The 19,680-nt window shown below is 45.5% G+C and overlaps 1 protein-coding gene across 18 annotated transcripts in view; it reads left to right on the forward strand.

Moving 5' to 3' along the window:
• Positions 1-19,680, forward strand: part of PPIP5K1 (diphosphoinositol pentakisphosphate kinase 1) — a 239,242-nt gene that overhangs the window by 119,288 nt on the left and 100,274 nt on the right. For all 18 annotated transcript variants that reach the window (XM_040342509.1, XM_040342514.1, XM_040342513.1 and 15 more), the window contains 2 exons: positions 6,217-6,333; positions 11,821-11,985. In XM_040342509.1, the coding sequence (XP_040198443.1) occupies positions 6,217-6,333; positions 11,821-11,985 (282 nt within the window). The remainder of the gene's footprint in view (positions 1-6,216; positions 6,334-11,820; positions 11,986-19,680) is intronic.

Consider the following 19,680-nt stretch of genomic DNA (forward strand, 5'->3'; position numbering starts at 1 on the left):
GGATTTGAAACAAAAAAAAAAAAAAAAAAAAAAAAAAGAAAGATTGAAAAAAGATTGAAAAAAAAAAAAAAAAAAGTCATCTAGGGGAGAGGAAGCATTTTTTATCCCCCAAACAGGTGTTTGGGCAATTAACTTTTATAGTTCCAAGTACCAATAGGTAGCAGGTGTACCTCGGTATTGTACCATGGCATCCGGGTCAGAGGGTACAAGAGGTGGGGATTCCCCCAGAGAGTCTGAGGTCTCGGACAAAGCTATGCCGCTGCTTTCCCCACAGGGAGCCTTGGGGCCATCGGGATCTGGGGCTGGAGCTGGCGCGGGTCAGTCCAACCCTAAGATGGTCACGGACGAGGTATTACTCACCTCTTTAAGAGAGATGGAGAAAAGAATGGGAAAAATGATAGCCACAGCTATGCGGGGCAGTAAACGGATTAGATCTCCGTCGCCCGAGCGTAGACCCTCAGAAGAGGAGGTCCTTTCCTCAGGGGAATTGGACGATCTCTTGGACAAGGACCAAGTAGGTTCAGGGATCGAAGATCCGGATACAGAGGAGTCTGGAGCAGTCTCCCAAGGGGAGGGCTGGTGGATTCAAGCCTTAACGGACTTGGTCCATAATGCATTCAACTTGCCAGTACCAGATCTCCAGGTATCGACGGTTTCAGCTTTGGGCTCACTGAGGGCGCCTCAAAGCAATGCAGTGTTTCCGATCCACCCTCTATTAGAGGGAGTTTTGTTCCAAGATTGGAACAAGCCAGATAAAATCTTCTTACCACCTAAAAGATTCTCTGCCCTATATCCTATGGAAGATAAATTTTCCAAGAAATGGGCTACTCCTGCAGTGGACGCAGCCATCTCATGTGTTAACAAGTCGTTAACATGCCCTGTAGAAAACATACAGGTATTCAAGGATCCAGTTGATAAACGCTTGGAAGCACTACTTAAGAACTCCTTCACTACGGCAGGGGCAGTAGTACAGCCAGCTGTGGCTGCGATTGGGGTTGCTCAAGCATTATCGGATCAAATTAAGCAGATGCTTAAACTTATTCCTGCCCAGCAGGCAGAAGAATTTTCGGATTTCCCTAGGGCCATATGTTTTACAGTAGACGCAATTAAGGATTCTATCCAGCAAGCGTCACGTTTATCGTTATCCCTTATCCATATGAGAAGACTCTTATGGTTAAAGAGCTGGGAGGCCGAGCCCCCATGCAAGAAGCTCCTGGTAGGGTTTCCCTTCTATGGAGGACGACTCTTCGGAGAAGACCTAGATAAATACATTCAGACCATTTCAAACGGCAAAAGTACTCTCTTGCCAACTAAGAAGAAGTTTCAGGGGCCTGCGTTTAAACGACAGTACTCCCCTGGGCAGGGGCCCTCTAATGCCAAACAGTATCGACGGCCTCCTGCGAAAGCAAACTTCGGCTTCAACAGCAAGTCTCAAGGACAGGCTGCTAGAGGCAGAAAGCAGTGGTTTCGCAAACCAGCAAAACCAGCCCCCAAGCCCTTATGAAGGGGCGCCCCCACCCACGAAGGTGGGGGGAAGGCTGCGACTCTTTTCAGAGGTTTGGGAAGCCAGCATTCCCGACGAGTGGGTACGGTCTTCCGTGGCCACGGGCTACAAATTAGATTTCCTAAAGTTTCCTCCTCCTCATTTCCAGGAGTCGAGGATTCCAAACGATCCGGAGAAAGGAGCCGCATTAATGTCGGCATTAAATCATCTACTTTCCCAGGAAGTAATAGTAGAGGTACCAGTCCTGGAACAGGGGCTAGGTTTCTACTCCAACCTATTCATCATCCCGAAGTCCAATGGAGATGTCAGGCCAATTTTGGACCTAAAGATGGTAAATGCATACCTAAAGATCCGCTCATTTCGGATGGAATCCGTGCGGTCAGCAGCTGCCACACTCCAAAAGGACGACTTCATGGCGTCCATAGACATAAAGGATGCCTACCTTCATGTTCCAATTTATCAGCCACATCAAAAATATCTACGCTTCATGGTGGCTTTGCGTCACTTCCAATTCGTGGCGCTTCCCTTCGGGTTGGCTACGGCCCCCCGGGTGTTCACGAAGGTCCTAGCTCCAATCCTAGCCAAACTAAGGATCCAAGGGGTCACGATCCTAGCATACCTGGACGACCTCCTAGTCATAGATCACTCGTCTCCCGGCTTGGAGCGAGCAGTGGCCCTCACGGTCCAATACCTCGAAGTTCGGCTGGGTCCTAAATCGAGAAAAGTCAGCTTTCCTGCCCACAAGGCAGTTGGAATATCTCGGCATGAGATTAGACACAGAACAACAAAGAGTGTTTCTACCTCTGAGGAAGGTCAAAGCCATCAAGGAATTAATCCTACTGGTTCTAAGCAAAAAGGAACCGACTATTCGCCTATGTATGAGGTTACTAGGCAAGATGGTGGCCACATTCGAGGCGGTACCATACGCCCAGAGTCACACTCGCATCCTGCAGGCAGCCATCCTGTCAGCATGGAGCAGAAGGCCACAGGCCTTGGATATCCCGTTGCCGCTCTCATCAAGAGTCCGACAAAGTCTGTGTTGGTGGTTAGACCCTCAGAACCTACTGAAGGGGAGATCTTTCAGCCCAGTGGCTTGGAAGATAGTGACCACAGACGCCAGCCTGACAGGCTGGGGAGCAATTTTGGATGGTTGCTTTTGCCAAGGTACTTGGGCAAAGCTAGAGGAGCAGTTGCCCATCAACATCTTGGAGCTCAGAGCTGCTCGACTAGCCCTCAGGGCTTGGACGTCAAAATTGCAGGGGTTCCCGGTGAGAATTCAATCAGACAATGCCACGGCCGTGGCATACATAAATCACCAAGGGGGAACCAGGAGTCAAGCCGCTCAGAGAGAGGTGAGCTTGATTCTCCTATGGGCAGAGGCTCATGTGCCCTGCATATCGGCAATATTCATTCCCGGAGTGGACAACTTTCAGGCGGACTTCTTAAGCCGCCAGACTCTATGGCCGGGGGAATGGTCTCTGCATCCACAAATCTTTCAAGCACTCTGCCAAAAATGGGGAGTGCCGGACGTGGATGTCATGGCATCGAGACTCAACAAGAAGCTAGACAGGTTCATGTCCCGCTCAAGGGATCCGATGGCCTGCGGAACCGATGCGCTGGTTTGCCCTTGGCATCAGTTCAAACTTCTTTATGCGTTTCCCCCGCTTCAGTTACTACCCCGCCTGCTGCGCAGGATCAGGGTGAAGCACATACCAGTCATCCTGGTAGCTCCAGCATGGCCCAGAAGGGCATGGTACTCACTAATCTTAAGGATGGTAGTGGGAGACCCTTGGACTCTTCCTCTACGGCCAGACCTGCTATCGCAAGGTCCGATCCTCCACCCTGCCTTACGGCATCTAAATTTGACGGCCTGGAAGCTGAATCCCTGATTCTCAGGGGTAGAGGTCTGTCTCAGAAAGTAATCTCTACCCTAATCAGAGCCAGGAAACCGGTCTCTAGGGTGATTTATCACAGGGTCTGGAAGGCCTATGTAGGCTGGTGTGAGTCCAAGCTATGGCTTCCTCGCAAATTCACCATTGATAGAGTTTTAAGTTTTCTCCAGCTAGGAGTGGATAAAGGATTGGCATTAAGCACAATCAAAGGACAGATTTCTGCTCTGTCAGTGTGGTTTCAGCGGCCGCTGGCCACCCACTCGCTGGTTAAGACCTTCCTTCAAGGGGTCTTACGTATTAAACCTCCAGTTAAATCCCCGCTTTGCCCTTGGGATTTAAACCTTGTTCTGTCAAGTTTACAGAAACAACCGTTTGAGCCGTTGGCTGAAATTCCTTTGGTTTTACTGACAAGGAAGTTAGTATTTTTGGTCGCCATAGTTTCCGCAAGAAGAGTATCGGAACTGGCGGCCTTATCCTGTAAGGAACCATATCTTATTTTTCATAAGGACAGGGTCGTTCTCCGCCCTCATCCTTCCTTCCTACCGAAGGTTATATCCAGTTTTCATTTGAACCAGGATTTGGTATTACCATCCTTCTTCCCTAAACCTACTTCCAGAAAGGAAGGGTTGCTGCATACCTTGGATATCGTCAGGGCCATGAAGGCCTATCTTAAAGCTACAAAGAAGATCCGGAAAACAGATGTGCTGTTCATATTACCGGATGGGCCCAAGAAGGGGCAGGCAGCTGCAAAGTCCACCATTTCTAGGTGGATTAAGCAATTAATCACTCAGGCCTACGGCTTGAAAGGGTTGCCTCCTCCAGTATCATTAAAGGCTCATTCTACTAGGGCCATGGGCGCCTCCTGGGCAGCACACCACCAGATCTCTATGGCTCAAGTTTGCAAGGCGGCAACCTGGTCTTCTGTCCACACGTTTACAAAATTCTACCAGTTGGACGTAAGAAGGAATTCTGATACAGCCTTTGGGCAGGCAGTGCTGCAGGCTGCAGTTTGAGACCCTCGGATTCCGGGGGCTCCTCTTTTTTGAGTTAAATTTAAAATTTAAGATTATTTTTCTCAACTAAGTTGGATTTATTATGATTTGAGTATTTCTCTAAATTAAATCCTTTTGTCTTGGAGATGTTCTCCCTCCCCTCATTGTAAGCATTGCTTTGGGACATCCCATATAGTAATGAATGCCGCTCTGTGTCCCGTGATGTAACGATAAAGAAAAAGAGATTTTTAATACAGCTTACCTGTAAAATCTTTTTCTTGGAGTACATCACGGGACACAGAGCTCCCACCCCTCTTTTGAGGACCATTTTGGGAGGCATACTGCTTGCTACAAAACTGAGGTACTCCTCCTATGGGAGGGGGTTATATAGGGAGGGGCATTTCCTGTTTGAGATTGCCAGTGTCCATCACCTGAAGGTACTCCATATAACCCATATAGTAATGAATGCCGCTCTGTGTCCCGTGATGTACTCCAAGAAAAAGATTTTACAGGTAAGCTGTATTAAAAGATGTATTAGGAGATATTTGCAAAAGACAGGCATCAATGTCTATGGCGCACTGAGCGTGTCGTTTCTAACTGGCGATCATGCCGTAAATGGCGGCTCCCTCGCGCATGCGCGGGAGTGAAGTCATCGCGGCTCTGGCCAGTCACATCGCTGGAGCCGCGATACCCGGAAGTCACTCCAGGAGAGATGGCACGGACGGAGGAGGGGGAATGAGGACCGCTGCAGGGGCTTCGATCTCGGGTAAGTAATTCATAATGAGCTATTATGCTATGCATTACTAGCTCATTATGCCTTTGTCTTGCAGGGTGTTTTTTTTTCTTTCTTTTTTTTTCGAAGGGTGTACTTCCTCTTTAATCCTGTGTATAGTAACACGTGCCTGTTTAACAGCTATTGTTCATGTGCAGCTTCAGCAATCTATAAAATGTATATCCTAGCCACTTGCCAAAGGTCATTTGACTTGGGTACCATTTTGACCAGACTTGCTTATCAATTCAACACACATTTAGGTAGATTCAGGTACATTGGCTTATAGTTGCGGCAGGCGTAGCCTAGCCTGTTTAGGCTACACCGCCGTAAATTAGGCTAGTAGTGATTTTCAATCTACTTACCTGCTAATCTACGGTGGCGTAGCCTCAAACGAGCGGACGTAAGGGCGCCTAATTCAAATTGGTTGGAGGGGGCCGTGTTGTATGGAAATGAGGCTTGACCTCACGGTTTTTTACATTTTTTGCTACTGCACATGCGCCGGCCTACTACATTTCCCAGTGCGCATTGTGGCCAAGTACGCCGTACGGGCCTATTGATTTTGACGTGGACGTAAACTACGTAAATCCCGATTCACGGACGACTTACGCAAACAACGTCAAAATTTCGAATTTCGCGGCGGGAACGGCGGCCATACTTAACATTACTAGTCCACTAGAGCATAGCTCTAACTTTAGGCGGCCTATCTCTTACGGAAACGACGTAATTCGACTGCGGCGGCCACGCGTACTTTCGTGAATCGGCGTACAAGCTCATTTACATAATCTACGCCGGCCGCAATGGAAGCGCCACCTAGCGGTCAGCCAAAACATTGCAGTCTAAGATAGGACCGTTTGCGCCGTCCTATCTTAGATATGTTTAAGTGTATCTCTGTTAGAGAATACACTTAAACATAGGTCGGTGCAGATTCAGAGTTAGGTCGGCTTATCTGTACATAAGCCGGCCTAACTCTTTCTGAATCTACCTAATTTTGTGTAATAACTGGTTAATTGGTATGGTGGGTGTATAGTTATGTTTTTCTGTTCTTCTGCATTGCAGGACCCATCTTCAGAAGAGAGATTTCATGTGGAGCTTCATTTCAGCCCAGGAGTCAAAGGCTGTGAAGAAGATGAAAAGGCCCCCCTGGGATTTGGATTTCGACCAGCTTCAGCTGAAGTAGGCAGATACACATTTCTCTGAAATCCTATGATGCAATTTAGCATGCTGAACAACTGATCAGTGCTGTATTTAGTACCGTGCCATGTTGTTTATTACTAACTAAATAATTCTTTAGGCTATTTTCAGTTATTCAAACCGCATTTATTCCAGCAGTAATACTTAAAGTATATGCAAAGCCTCACCTTGTAAAACAACCCCTTCAATTTAAAATAGAAGTGAAAGGCAAAATGTGTGTATATGTGTATATGTGTGTGTATGTATGTATATATATATATATATATATATATATATATATATATATATATATATATATATATATATATATATATATATATATATATATATATATATATATATATATATACTCACTAACTATCTATCTATCTATCTATCTATCTATCTATCTATCTATCTATCTATCTATCTATGTGTGTGTGTGTTTTATATATATATACACACACAGACACACATTGGCCACTTTATTAGGTACACCTGTTCAACTGCTTGGTAACACAAACTGCTAATCGGCCAATCACATGGCAGTAACTCAATGCATTTAGGCATCTAGACGTGGTGAAGACGTCTTGCTGAAGTTCAAACTGAGCATCAGAATGGGGAAGAAAGGGAATTTAACTGACTTTGAATGTGGCATGATCTCCTGGTATTTTCACACACAACCATCTCTAGAGCTTACAGAAAACGATCAGAAAAACAGAAAATATCAAGTGAAAGGCAGTTGTGTGGACAGAAATGCCTTGTTGATGTCAGCGGAGAATGGGCAGATTGGTTTGAGATGATAGAAAGGCAACAGTAACTCAAATAACCACTCGTTACAACCAAAGTATGCAGAATACCATCTCCGAACGCACAACACATCGAACCTTGAAGAAGATGGGCTATAGTAGCAGAACACTACACAGGGTGCCACTCCTGTCAGCTAAGAACAGAAAACGGAGTTTACAATTTGAACAGGCTTACCAAAATTGGACAATAGAAGACTGGACGAACAATTTCGACATTGCGACATTCAGATGGTAGGGTCAGAATTTGATGTAAACAACGTGAAAGCATGGATCCATCCTACCTTGTATAACCGGTTCAGGCTGATGGTGTAATGGTGTGGGGGGATATTTTCTTGGCACACTTTGGACCTTCTTGGTACCAATTGAGCATCATTTAAATGCCACAGCCTACCTGAGTATTTTTGCTGACCATGTCCATCCCTTTATGACTACGGTGTACACATCTTCTGGTGGCTCCTTCCAGCAAGACAATGCCCCATGTCACAAAGCTCCATTCATCTCACCACTGGACAATGAGGTCACTGTACTCCAATGGCCTCCACAGTCACCAGATCTCATCCAATAAAGCACCTTTGGGATGTGGTGGAATGGGAAATTTGCATCATGGATGTGCAGCCGACAAATCTGCAGCAACTGTGTGATGCCATCATGTCAATATGGACCAAAATCTCTGAGGAATATTTCAAACACCTTTGGACAGGTTTGAGTAAGCGCTGACTTAAGTGCGAAACACGTTTCCTTTTATGTTCCTGTCATACCTGTGATGTGATTTTAATGTTTCTTCTTTTTTATAAATCTTTATTTTTTTCGTTTACAAAACACAATACACGTTGGTCAAAGTATATATTCATCATTAAGATCCTCATCGAATCACAATATCCTTTTCCTATCTGATAAGTAAATACGTGACAAAAAAAAAATACTATCTATAACATAACAGAAACCCTTTCAGTCACCACAATATCAGCCTTATGTATATCTTTAGCAAATCATATCATAAATAATCCATGTAATCCATATAGCAATATATGTATCGCTATCATATCTAAAAATTAATATTAAAGATTAGAAGTCAATATTGTTGGGGGATGCCGTGTAGGGCTCCTCCAACCACTTGGCACCAATTTTTTTCGTATTGATGAGATCAACCCTTTTTCACATAGGTGTCTCTATGTAATAGTAGAATATTCCTAACCAGTTGTTTCCCGTATACTAATTTGGACAGGAAAGGCTTCTTCCAATTCAGGGCAATAGCTTTTCTGGCATAAAACAGAGTAATATTAACGAATGTCCGCTCTGCCTCTGTTGGAAGAATATCCTCAAACAAACCCAACAAACTGACATATGAGCGTGTAAAATAGAATTTAACAAAGCCACCACCTCCATCCAGAACCCTACAATGTATGGACGGGTCCAGAAAATGTGTGTGAAATCTCCCAGAGCCACACCACACCGCCAACTGTCTGAAGAACATGTAGGGTTCATCTTGTGAAGTCGGTATGGCGTAAAATATGCGCTATGCACCAATTGAAATTGAATCAAACGGTCTCTTAACGAGACCAAAGATCGAAAGGGAGAATCCCACACTTCATCCCAATCCCTGTTGTCTAAATCAGGAATGCCCCGCAGCCATCTTGCCATAAGGCAGTGATTCTCAACCTTCTAGTGCTGTGACCCCTTGATAAAATTTCCCAAGTTGTGGGACCCCTAACAGTAAAATTATTTTCATAGCGTGGGTTGAAAGCACCCAAGGCAAGACAAGTAATTTGCGCCCCCTAACCCGCAGACATTTAGCGCTCCCTGAGTGACTTCCACTCGTACAATATTAAAACCCCTTGTGGTACATTTTAGGATGTACCACTCTTTCTCTTTGTTCTCCTTTCTTTCCCTTTCATCTCTCTATCCTAATTCCTTGTTTTTTTCCCCCCATCTTTCCCTCTAACTGTCTTTCTTGCTCTCTATTTTTTTCCCTTTTCTCCCTTTTTCTTTGTTCCTCCCCCTCTTATCTCCCTTCCTGGGAGAACAGTGCAGGCTTCAGGAACAGCCCAGGATTTGGTGACCCCTGGCAAATCATCATTTGACCCCCGAGGGGGTCCCGACCCCAGGTTGAGAACCACTGCCATAAGGCCTTCTAACACTGGGAAAGAAACCTGTGATAAAGTGACAATACAATCTGGAAGTGGGTTTCTCCAAACAATCAGACCGAAGTAACATTTACAAAATAGACTGTTCGATCATTGGGTTAGTTTGTGAAAAATGGGCATTGAAGGCACGGGAAAGCTGGTAATATCTAAACAAATGAGAACTGGGTAAATTTAAATTTAAGGTAAGTGAAGCGAAAGAGGATACCTTATGATTAATTACAACCTGAGAAACCAACTTAACATTATACTTAACGGTCGTCCATACACTAGGTTCAGATAATTTTATAGATCTGGAGTAAAGTAGGATTCAACCATAGGGGGGGATTTGGAGAAATTGCTGCTCTAGGATAATGCTCCCATCTAAAGCCAGCCCCCAAGCTCGAGGGCCCAAGGGCCTCTGAATAACACAAACTTTAGAGTGATTTTAATGTTTTTATAAGTGCAGCAATATTCCAAATTTTGCATGTTACTATTTTTTAAGGCAAAAGGCACACCTAATAAAGTTGCCAGTGTGTGTGTGTGTGTGTATGTCTGTGTGTGATGGATATATGGGGATATATATATATATATATATATATATATATATATATATATATATATATATATATATATATATATATATATATATATATGTGTATGTATGTGTATATATATGTATGTATGTATGTGTGTGTGTGTGTGTGTGTGTGTGTATATATATATATATATATATATATATATATATATATATATATATATATATATATAACTACTGTACTTATTTATTTTTTTAATAAGTGACCACATAATTCGTGTTCTCAGCTGCAATAATGGACTTGGATTGTAGAGGTGTGGGTGGGGAAACAGCAACCCACTGGTCTTCCCAGTGAATGGCTGTGTGTGGGGGGGGGGTTGTCAGCACAGGTCTTGGCTATTGACAAACAGTCAGACTGTTCTCCCTGCACAGCCAGAAAACTGGCCACGCTGGGAAGGATGTGCTCTCGTGGCTAGCATGGTCAGTTTGAAGTAGGAAAGCGGGGGGGATTGGCAGGATCACCAGGTATTTCACACACAAGAAGAAATGCAAAGAAAACAGGATACTTTGACACAAGTACATGGTACAGCAGACCTATATCGGGAGCCTTTTGAAATAAAAAAATAACGCGGTATCCCTCTATAATGTATATTTGCCTCAGTCCAAAGCACCTAGTCTAGTTTTGTCTGTGCTGTTTTCCCTCATTCATGCTCTTTTTCTGCATGAATCACTGGTCCAAGCTAAACCAATGTAACGATATAGAAATACCTGTATACCATGTTAATTATATTTTAACCCAGAACAGTTTAAAAAGAGGATTATATCTAATTTCCAAAATGTTTTAACATCTAATGGCATAAGTCAGATATTTTTATCATCTTTTAAGCTGCAATAACACATTACCACAGTAACAGGTTGGGGCAGATCTTCACTCGAATACTGATTTGCAGAATCACATAAAATGCAGACATCATTTTATACATACATGTACAGTACATACTATTGTTTCTTTAACCAACTTTTCCTGCAAACCCTAGGGGGCTCTTAAACCCAGAAACATACTATATGTAAATCTGGCCAAAGGAAAAAAAACAACGCTTCCATCACTTCAAAGTGTATGCCTGTCAGACTGAGCTCTAGGGAGGCATCCACTCCGAATTGTGAAATCCAAGGACTGTGCCATAGCTCTCAACCTTGGGCTTTAAATTACTGTATCTCACCCCTAAGTTCATGGATCCATAGGGTGCATAGGAAGAATAATTAAAAATAAAGCTTGCATTTTTAGAGACAGTCTGACTTTAATCTCCTCCCATCCGCCACATAGGGAAATGACTTAGGCTGGGATCTCCTCGTTCTGTGGCAACATCATATGATGTTGCCTCAGTGTCACTGTTCTAGCACACCCGCGTGTACTGTCACCTTAATCTCGGTAAAGAGCTGATGGCACGGCTCTTAACCCATGTGATCGGCTGTGTCCATGTTGTTTATTGGCTCACACTAAGAGTGTCAGGAGAGGAGAGCTGATCAGTGGCATCTCCTTGCAGGGAATTAGGGCACTGATTACAGTGATGAGTCTGTGCCCTTCAGTGACACCAATCAGTGCTGCCCATCAGTGCACATTAGTTTCTCCTCATTAGTGCTGCCTATCAGCGCACATCAGTGAAAGAGAAAAATTACAAATTTACCCAAACAAATTGCACCCACTAAGAAAAACTTTTTTTCAAAGTTTAGCAGAAAAAAAAAAAACAGTGGTGATTAAATACCACCAAAATAAAGCTCTATTTGTGTACAGTGTTGCATGACTGCACAATTGTCATTCAAAGTGTGACAACGCTGAAACCCAAAAATTAGCCTGGTCAAGAAGGGGGCGAAAGTGCCCGGTATTGATGCGGTTAAAGGCAGTTTAAAATAACAAATATATATGTTGTTACCTTACCTTCAGATTTCTAGCATTGACACAATGCAGTCATTACCTTAATGCTGTTTTTTTTATTTATTTTTTTGTATACCTTGTTTTCAATAGAGTGAAGACAAAAAGACAGACCAGGGTAGTCTGGAAGACTTGTCCAAGGTGAAAGGCACAGATGATGTTGACAGATCCATACTGATGTCACCACTGCCGACTGAGCTAATCAGCATCCACAGAAAGTCTCCCCTAACCCGTGCTAGGAAGACTGGGTCAATGGAGGTAATAAAATTGAAGGGGCTATACAAAGGTTGATACTATTTTAGAATTTGATCTAAATTTTTAATTGTCCATTTACAAATGATATGCTCTTTCCTTTCCCTGTTCTCAGTAAACGACAGAAATTAATAAATGCAAAAAATATAATTAAATAATAATAAAAAAATATAATTGTGTAGTAGATCATAGTAGTGCAACATTTGCAGATTGATTTGATTTAAAAAAAAAAAACATTTTTTTTGTTGGATAGTAAGAATGTGTCTTATGAATATTTATTACCTGAAACGATTGAGCCCTGGTTCACACTGATGCTACTTTGAAATCTTGCTACTTTACTTGAACTAGCGCGATTTCAAAGTAGCAAGGTCAGCACGATTTCAGGTGCTACTTGATAGACATTTGTGTGGCTTCATACACAGATGTCTATACTACTTTTGCAAATCGGTGTTGCACCGATTGGAACAGTGCCATTGCCGCCAATAGGCTGCGACTTGTCATGCAATTTGATCTCTCAGATCGCATGACAAATCGCTCCAATGTGAACCTAGGCTTAATTTGGGATAGTTTTTAGCACAAAAACAAGACTGGATTAAATATTTCTAATTAACATTGTAATTATATGGCCATTACAAAAGAAAGGTTAAGCATATAGTGACTAAATTGTTGGCAAAATCATTTGTATATTTAGAAGATTTTTAGTAGTTTAGTTGAAATTCAGACTATTGCTGTTGGCCATTTTTCCTTTTGTTGTTTTCTTGACAGGTGAAGAGCAACAGTGTTTGAATTTGTTATAAAGCGTTTGTGTAAGTGTTTGTATAAGCTGAGGTACCTAATTTTACCCCCAAAAAATGGGAAAACTTATTGACTCGAGTATAAGCTTAGGGTGAGAAAGAATGCAGCAGCTACTGTAAGCGGAAAAGAGGGTCAACAATGCCCATTTGCACGCCTCACTGTGCCCATTTGCACGCCTCACTTTGCCCAACCTCACTGTGCCCATTGCTACCTTACTGTGCCCAACCTTACTGTGCCCATTGCCACCTTACTGTGCCCATTGCCACCTCACTGTGCCCATTGCCACCTCACTGTGCCCATTGCAGCCTCCCTGTGCCCGAGTCGGTGTACCTGAAATTCTTGACAGGCTGCAGGCGTCAATCACGGACGTCTTTTTATTTTCGGACAAGAGAACGTCTGTGATAGGCGGAACACTAAACACAGTGTCTGCTGGGAAACGCCTATCACGGAAGGGACCAGGGGGCGACTTTTAAACAATGGACGCTCGCAGCCCTTCAGGTACACTGACTCGAGTATAAGCAGAGGGGTGTATTTTCAGCCCTAAAAAAAGGGCTTAAAAACTCGGCTTATACCCGAGTATATACGGTATATATGTTAATTTAGGACCCTGTTTCTGCTGGATATTTAGTATATTTTAGGAAGTACTTTGGTCCTTACACAGAGTCATAATACCAGGAGTGATTTTCATTACAGGCCTGGGGGGTTATTCTTCAAAAAAAAAAAAAAAAAGAACATCTTATTTTAGTCTGTCTACTTTTATAGGATACGCTCAGCTAAGTGAAGCTTTGTTTGCACTGAACTCCTAGCTTTCTACCATCTCACTAAACAGTTATTTATGTGTCCATTATTTGGAGAAATGATAGACCTTTTTTTAGAGGAACGGTAAATTAATTTTCAAGAACAGCTGCAAATTGCTATGTAACAGTAAATCATATTGCTCAAGGGACACATCCTAAATATAGGCCAGTACATGCATTTCTTATGGAAATTTTAATGTACAATTTGACACAGTTTTCTGACTTCTTGATATAAAATGCTGTTTGTGCCACCTACTACAAACAGAATTTCTTCTACATTTTTGTCTTTTGCAATTAGGATCATCCCACGTCTTCCTGTGACCCTATAGGCTATGTAATCAAGGCAGATCACTGTTTTTGTCAGAGGAAGAGAGAGATCTTGTGTTCCTGCTAATTGGAAACACAGATGTCACTCTTCCTCCAGTTAAACCATCCCTCACACAGTTAGAAATCACTCTCTAGGTCTAGGAGCACACATAAAGGGGTTGTAAAGGTAAAAAAATAATAATCCCTAAATAGCTTCCTTTACCTTAGTGCAGTCCTCCTTCACTTACCTCATCCTTCCATTTTGCTTTTAAATGTCCTTATTTCTTCTGAGAAATCCTCACTTCCTGTTCTTCTGTCTGTAACTCCACACAGTAATGCAAGGCTTTCTCCCTGGTGTGAAGTGTCGTGCCCGCCCCCTCCCTTGGACTACAGGAGAGTCGGGACGCTCTCTACGTTGCAGATAGAGAAAAGAGCTGTGTGTTAGTGGGCGTCCTAAATCTCCTGTAGTCCAAGGGAGGGGGCGAGCACGACACACCACACCAGGGAGAAAGCCTCCCATTACTGTGTGGAGTTACAGACAGAAGAACAGGAAGTGAGGATTTCTCAGAAGAAAGAAGGACATTTAAAAGCAAAATTGAAGGATGAGGTAAGTGAAGGAGGACTGCACTAAAGTAAAGAAAGCTATTTAGGAAAAACATTTTTTTACCTTTACAACCCCTTTAACCCTTTGATCACCCCTGATGTTAACTCCTTCCCTGCCAGTGTCATTTATACAGTGACAGTGCGTTTTTTTTTTTTGTTTCTTTTTAGCACTGATCACTGTATTAGTGTCGCTGGTGTCCAATTTGTCCACTTAAATTTCACAGTCCTGATAAAAACCGCTGATCGCCGCCATTACTAGTAATAAATACATAAATAAATATGCCATAAAAATATCTCATAGTTTGGTTTGAGCAAATGTTTTAGCATCTACAATCAATATGCGCTTATTGTGATTTTTTTTTTTAACTAAAAATATGTTGCAGAATGCATGCTGACCTAAATTGATGAAGAAAATAGATTTTTACATTTTTGTTTTAGATGTATTTTAAGCTTTCTCAAAGCTTACTGTTCACACTGCTCTTATACAAGATGAAGCCTGTGTGAAACAGGCTATAGATACAATGTCTTTGTTACTTTTCAGGGAATATTAAGGAGAGTGTGACCTACAGTAGGTGTTTGTGATATTGTGCTTTTAGCACGACAGCGTCGCGCTGATACTCGGCAACAGGGTGCCGAGATCTCGCCGACATCTCACACTCACTGGAATAGTGACAGCACATCCCAGCAAGCGCGTCATAGAAGCGACGGGAGATCCGACTTGGATTCCCGCCAATTCTACACGTGTGCGGCGTTTGTTATGAATCCTGAGGGGGAAGTCCCCGCCGGATTTTAAATAAAAATCCGGCATGGGTCCCCCCCTCAGGAGCATACCGGGCCCTTAGGTCTGTTATGGGTTGTAAGGAGAGCCCCCCTACGCCGAAAAAAACGGCGTAGGGGGTCCCCCTACAATCCATACCAGACCCGTATCCAAAGCACGCTACCCGGCCAGCCAGGAAGGGAGTGGGGACGAGCGAGCGCCCCCCCCCTCCTGAGCCGTACCAGGCTGCATGCCCTCAACATGGGGGGGTTGGGTGCTCTGGGGCAGGGGGGCGCACTGCGGCCCCCTACCTCAGAGCACCCTGTCCCCATGTTGATGAGGACAGGGCCCCTTCCCGACAACCCTGGCCGTTGGTTGTCGGGGTATGCGGGCGGGAGGCTTATCGGAATCTGGGAGCCCCCTTTAATAAGGGGGCCCCCAGATACCGGCCCCCCCCACCCTAAGTGAATGAGTATGGGGTACATCGTACCCCTACCCATTCACCTGCAAGAAAAGTGGTAAAAACACAAATAAACCACACAGTGTATTAAAATATTTTATTTTTCTGCTCCGGAGGCCGCCCCCTGTCTTCTTTATTAGCTCTTTTACCAGGGGGGGCTTCTTCTTTGACGTCTTCGGGTGGGTGGGGGCCGCCGTCTGGTTCTCTTCCACCGCCGGGGGGGGGGTGGCTTTTAAAAAAGCCCCCACCCCCCCGGCGGGTTTCCTCCGGCGTCTTCGGCGGGGCTCTTCTTCTTCCGCTATCCCGACGGGTCTTCTCAACTCTCCGGGGTTCTCCTTCTGTCTTCGCCGCTCTCCGTTGTTGACTCGGCGCACCCCGGTTCTTCGTCTCGCTGTCCGGTGTCTTCTTCCGTGCTGTACGTCTTCTCCTTCCGTGCTGTGATGAGTTCTTCTTCCGTGCTGTGACGTCATGTTCTTCACTTCTCTCCTTCTCCCGATGTTGACACGCCGGTCCTCCTCGCTGAAATGACGGATGCGCGCCTTGCATCGGACCTATATAGGCCTCACAGTCCCATCATGCTCTGTACCTACCCATGTGATACCTACCATCACATGGGTAGGTACAGAGCATGATGGGACTGTGAGGCCTATATAGGTCCGATGCAAGGCGCGCATCCGTCATTTCAGCGAGGAGGACCGGCGTGTCAACATCGGGAGAAGGAGAGAAGTGAAGAACATGACGTCACAGCACGGAAGAAGAACTCATCACAGCACGGAAGGAGAAGACGTACAGCACGGAAGAAGACACCGGACAGCGAGACGAAGAACCGGGGTGCGCCGAGTCAACAACGGAGAGCGGCGAAGACAGAAGGAGAACCCCGGAGAGTTGAGAAGACCCGTCGGGATAGCGGAAGAAGAGGAGCCCCGCCGAAGACGCCGGAGGAAACCCGCCGGGGGGGTGGGGGCTTTTTTAAAAGCCACCCCCCCCCCGGCGGTGGAAGAGAACCAGACGGCGGCCCCCACCCACCCGAAGACGTCAAAGAAGAAGCCCCCCCTGGTAAAAGAGCTAATAAAGAAGACAGGGGGCGGCCTCCGGAGCAGAAAAATAAAATATTTTAATACACTGTGTGGTTTATTTGTGTTTTTACCACTTTTCTTGCAGGTGAATGGGTAGGGGTACGATGTACCCCCATACTCATTCACTTAGGGTGGGGGGGCCGGTATCTGGGGGCCCCCTTATTAAAGGGGGCTCCCAGATTCCGATAAGCCTCCCGCCCGCATACCCCGACAACCAACGGCCAGGGTTGTCGGGAAGGGGCCCTGTCCTCATCAACATGGGGACAGGGTGCTCTGAGGTGGGGGGCCGCAGTGCGCCCCCCTGCCCCAGAGCACCCAACCCCCCCATGTTGAGGGCATGCAGCCTGGTACGGCTCAGGAGGGGGGGGGCGCTCGCTCGTCCCCACTCCCTTCCTGGCTGGCCGGGTAGCGTGCTTTGGATACGGGTCTGGTATGGATTGTAGGGGGACCCCCTACGCCGTTTTTTTCGGCGTAGGGGGGCTCTCCTTACAACCCATAACAGACCTAAGGGCCCGGTATGCTCCTGAGGGGGGGACCCATGCCGGATTTTTATTTAAAATCCGGCGGGGACTTCCCCCTCAGGATTCATAACAAACGCCGCACGCGTGTAGAATTGGCGGGAATCCAAGTCGGATCTCCCGTCGCTTCTATGACGGCTCTGTCTCCATCGCGGCAAGCCAGCTCGGCGCTGGCTCCCGCGATGGGGCTCGTAGGTGCTCAATCTCGCCGAGAAAGAGAGCGAGATTGACACAAAATCGGGTTCACCTACTGTAACACAGTGGTCATCAACCCTGTCCTCAGGGCCCACTAACAGGCCAGATTTTTTGTATTACCTTGGGGAGATGCAGACTAGAATACGGCAATCACTGAGCAGCAAATGATATCACGTGATTACTTCAGTTATCTTGCAAACCTGGCCTGTTAGTGGGCCCTGAGGACAGGGTTGATGACCACAGACCTAACAGATTGCTATTCTATACAATTAATGATCTGTTTCTAAAGCAAGAACACCACAAAAAAAATGCCTTTGTTCTGCATACGACCATTGAAATATATATATATATATACATACCAGGGGCAGACTCACGGGGGCCCCCAGGCGATAGATCATGGGGCCCCCCTGTGTCCCTGACACACTCAAGCCACGCTGCCCACATTACATACGTTCATCCCTACCCCCTTTAGCTACAGACGTGGCAGCAGAGGATGTACACTTGCTGCAGTAGAAATTATACCCCCTGTTGCTTTTAGTGATGATCATGACCCATTCAAGTGAATAGGGCCACTCTGTAAACACCCTGCATCCATGTGCAATGCACACAGTTACAGCATGCTAGTGTGGGATCCAATACTGGCAATACAACGCCTCCTTATAGTTTGCTTTAACCACCTGGTTGTTGTAATGCACAACGTTGCACGGCCTTTGCAGAGGAGCCCCATTAACTTAAATGGGTCACGCTTGGCAGGCTCCACACCCGCCAAGCATGACAGAGTGTATATTTCCTGCTGCGGATGCAACATGTGTACACCCCTGGCCACTGCAGTAAAAAGGGGTGTGGTTAGGGTGGGATTAAAAACAGGGCTAAGCTAAAAGGTTTTACTACGCCATACTGTGAATGTAAACAAGCCCCAGTTGATTTTTAGGGGACCTCTGGGGTGAGGACAGAGAGGGGAGGCCTGGGATTATGTTGGGGAGGGGGTGCTCTGGGTTGAGGACAGAGGGTGGGGTGGTCCTGGGATGAGAGAGCAGATAGTGGCAGGTGGCATCTCTTTGACAGGAATGCACACATGAAGTGATGGGGGGGGGGGAGTTGATATGTGCTGGGGGGGTGCTTTTAAAAGGGGAGAGGACTTGTGCTAGTGGGGGGGGGGGTCAGACCTGAAATCACCCCCCTTCCTATAGCACAAGCCCTCTACCCTCCAAAAGCACCCCCCAGCACATATTCTCTTGCCCCCCCTCACACACCACACACACACACAGCCATTAATGTCTACACTGCTGGCAACAGTGAGTACACCCCTAAGTGAAAATGTCCAGATTGGGCCCAATTGGCCATTTTCCCTCCCTGTTGTCATGGGACTCGTTAGTATTACAAGGTCTCAGGTGTGAATGGGAAGTAGGTTTGTTAAATTTGTTGTTGGCACTCTCATTCTCTCATACTGGTCACTGGAAGTTCAATATGGCACCTCAAGGGAAAGAACTCTGAGGATCTGAAAAAAAAAAAATTGTTGCTCTACATAAAGATGGCCTAGGCTAGGGATCCTCAAACTACGGCCCTCCAGCTGTTGTAGAACTACACATCCCATGAGGCATTGTAACACACTGACATTCACAGACATGACTAGGCATGATGGGAATTGTAGTTCCTGAACAACTGGAGGGCTGTAGTTTGAAGACCCATGGCCTAGGCTATAAGAAGATTGCCAAGACCCTGAAACTGAGCTTCAGCTCGGTGGCCAAGACCATAGTTTTTCAGGACATGTTCCACCCAGAACAGGCCTCGCCATGGTAGACCAAAGAAGTTGCGTGCACGTGCTCAGCGTCAATCCAGAGGTTGTTTTTGGGAAATAGATGTACAAGTGCTGCCAGCATTGCTGCAGAGGTTAGAGGGGTGGGGTGGATCAGACTGTCACTGCTCAGACTATACGCCACACACTGCCTCAAATTGGTCTGCATGGCTGTCGTCCAGAAGGAAACCTCTTCTAAAGATGATGCACAAGAAAGCCCGCAACCAGTTTGCTGAAGGCAACCAGTTTGCTGGTTCCAGTAATCCATGTCGGATTACTGGAACCATGTCCTGCGGTCTGATGAGACCAAGATAAACTTGTTTGGTTCAGATGGTGTCAAGCGTGTGTGGCGGCAACCAGGTGAGGAGTACAAAGACAAGTGTGTCTTGCCTACAATCA

The sequence above is a fragment of the Rana temporaria genome, chromosome 3, assembly GCF_905171775.1.
Source record: "Rana temporaria chromosome 3, aRanTem1.1, whole genome shotgun sequence".
Classification (NCBI taxonomy): domain Eukaryota; kingdom Metazoa; phylum Chordata; class Amphibia; order Anura; family Ranidae; genus Rana; species Rana temporaria.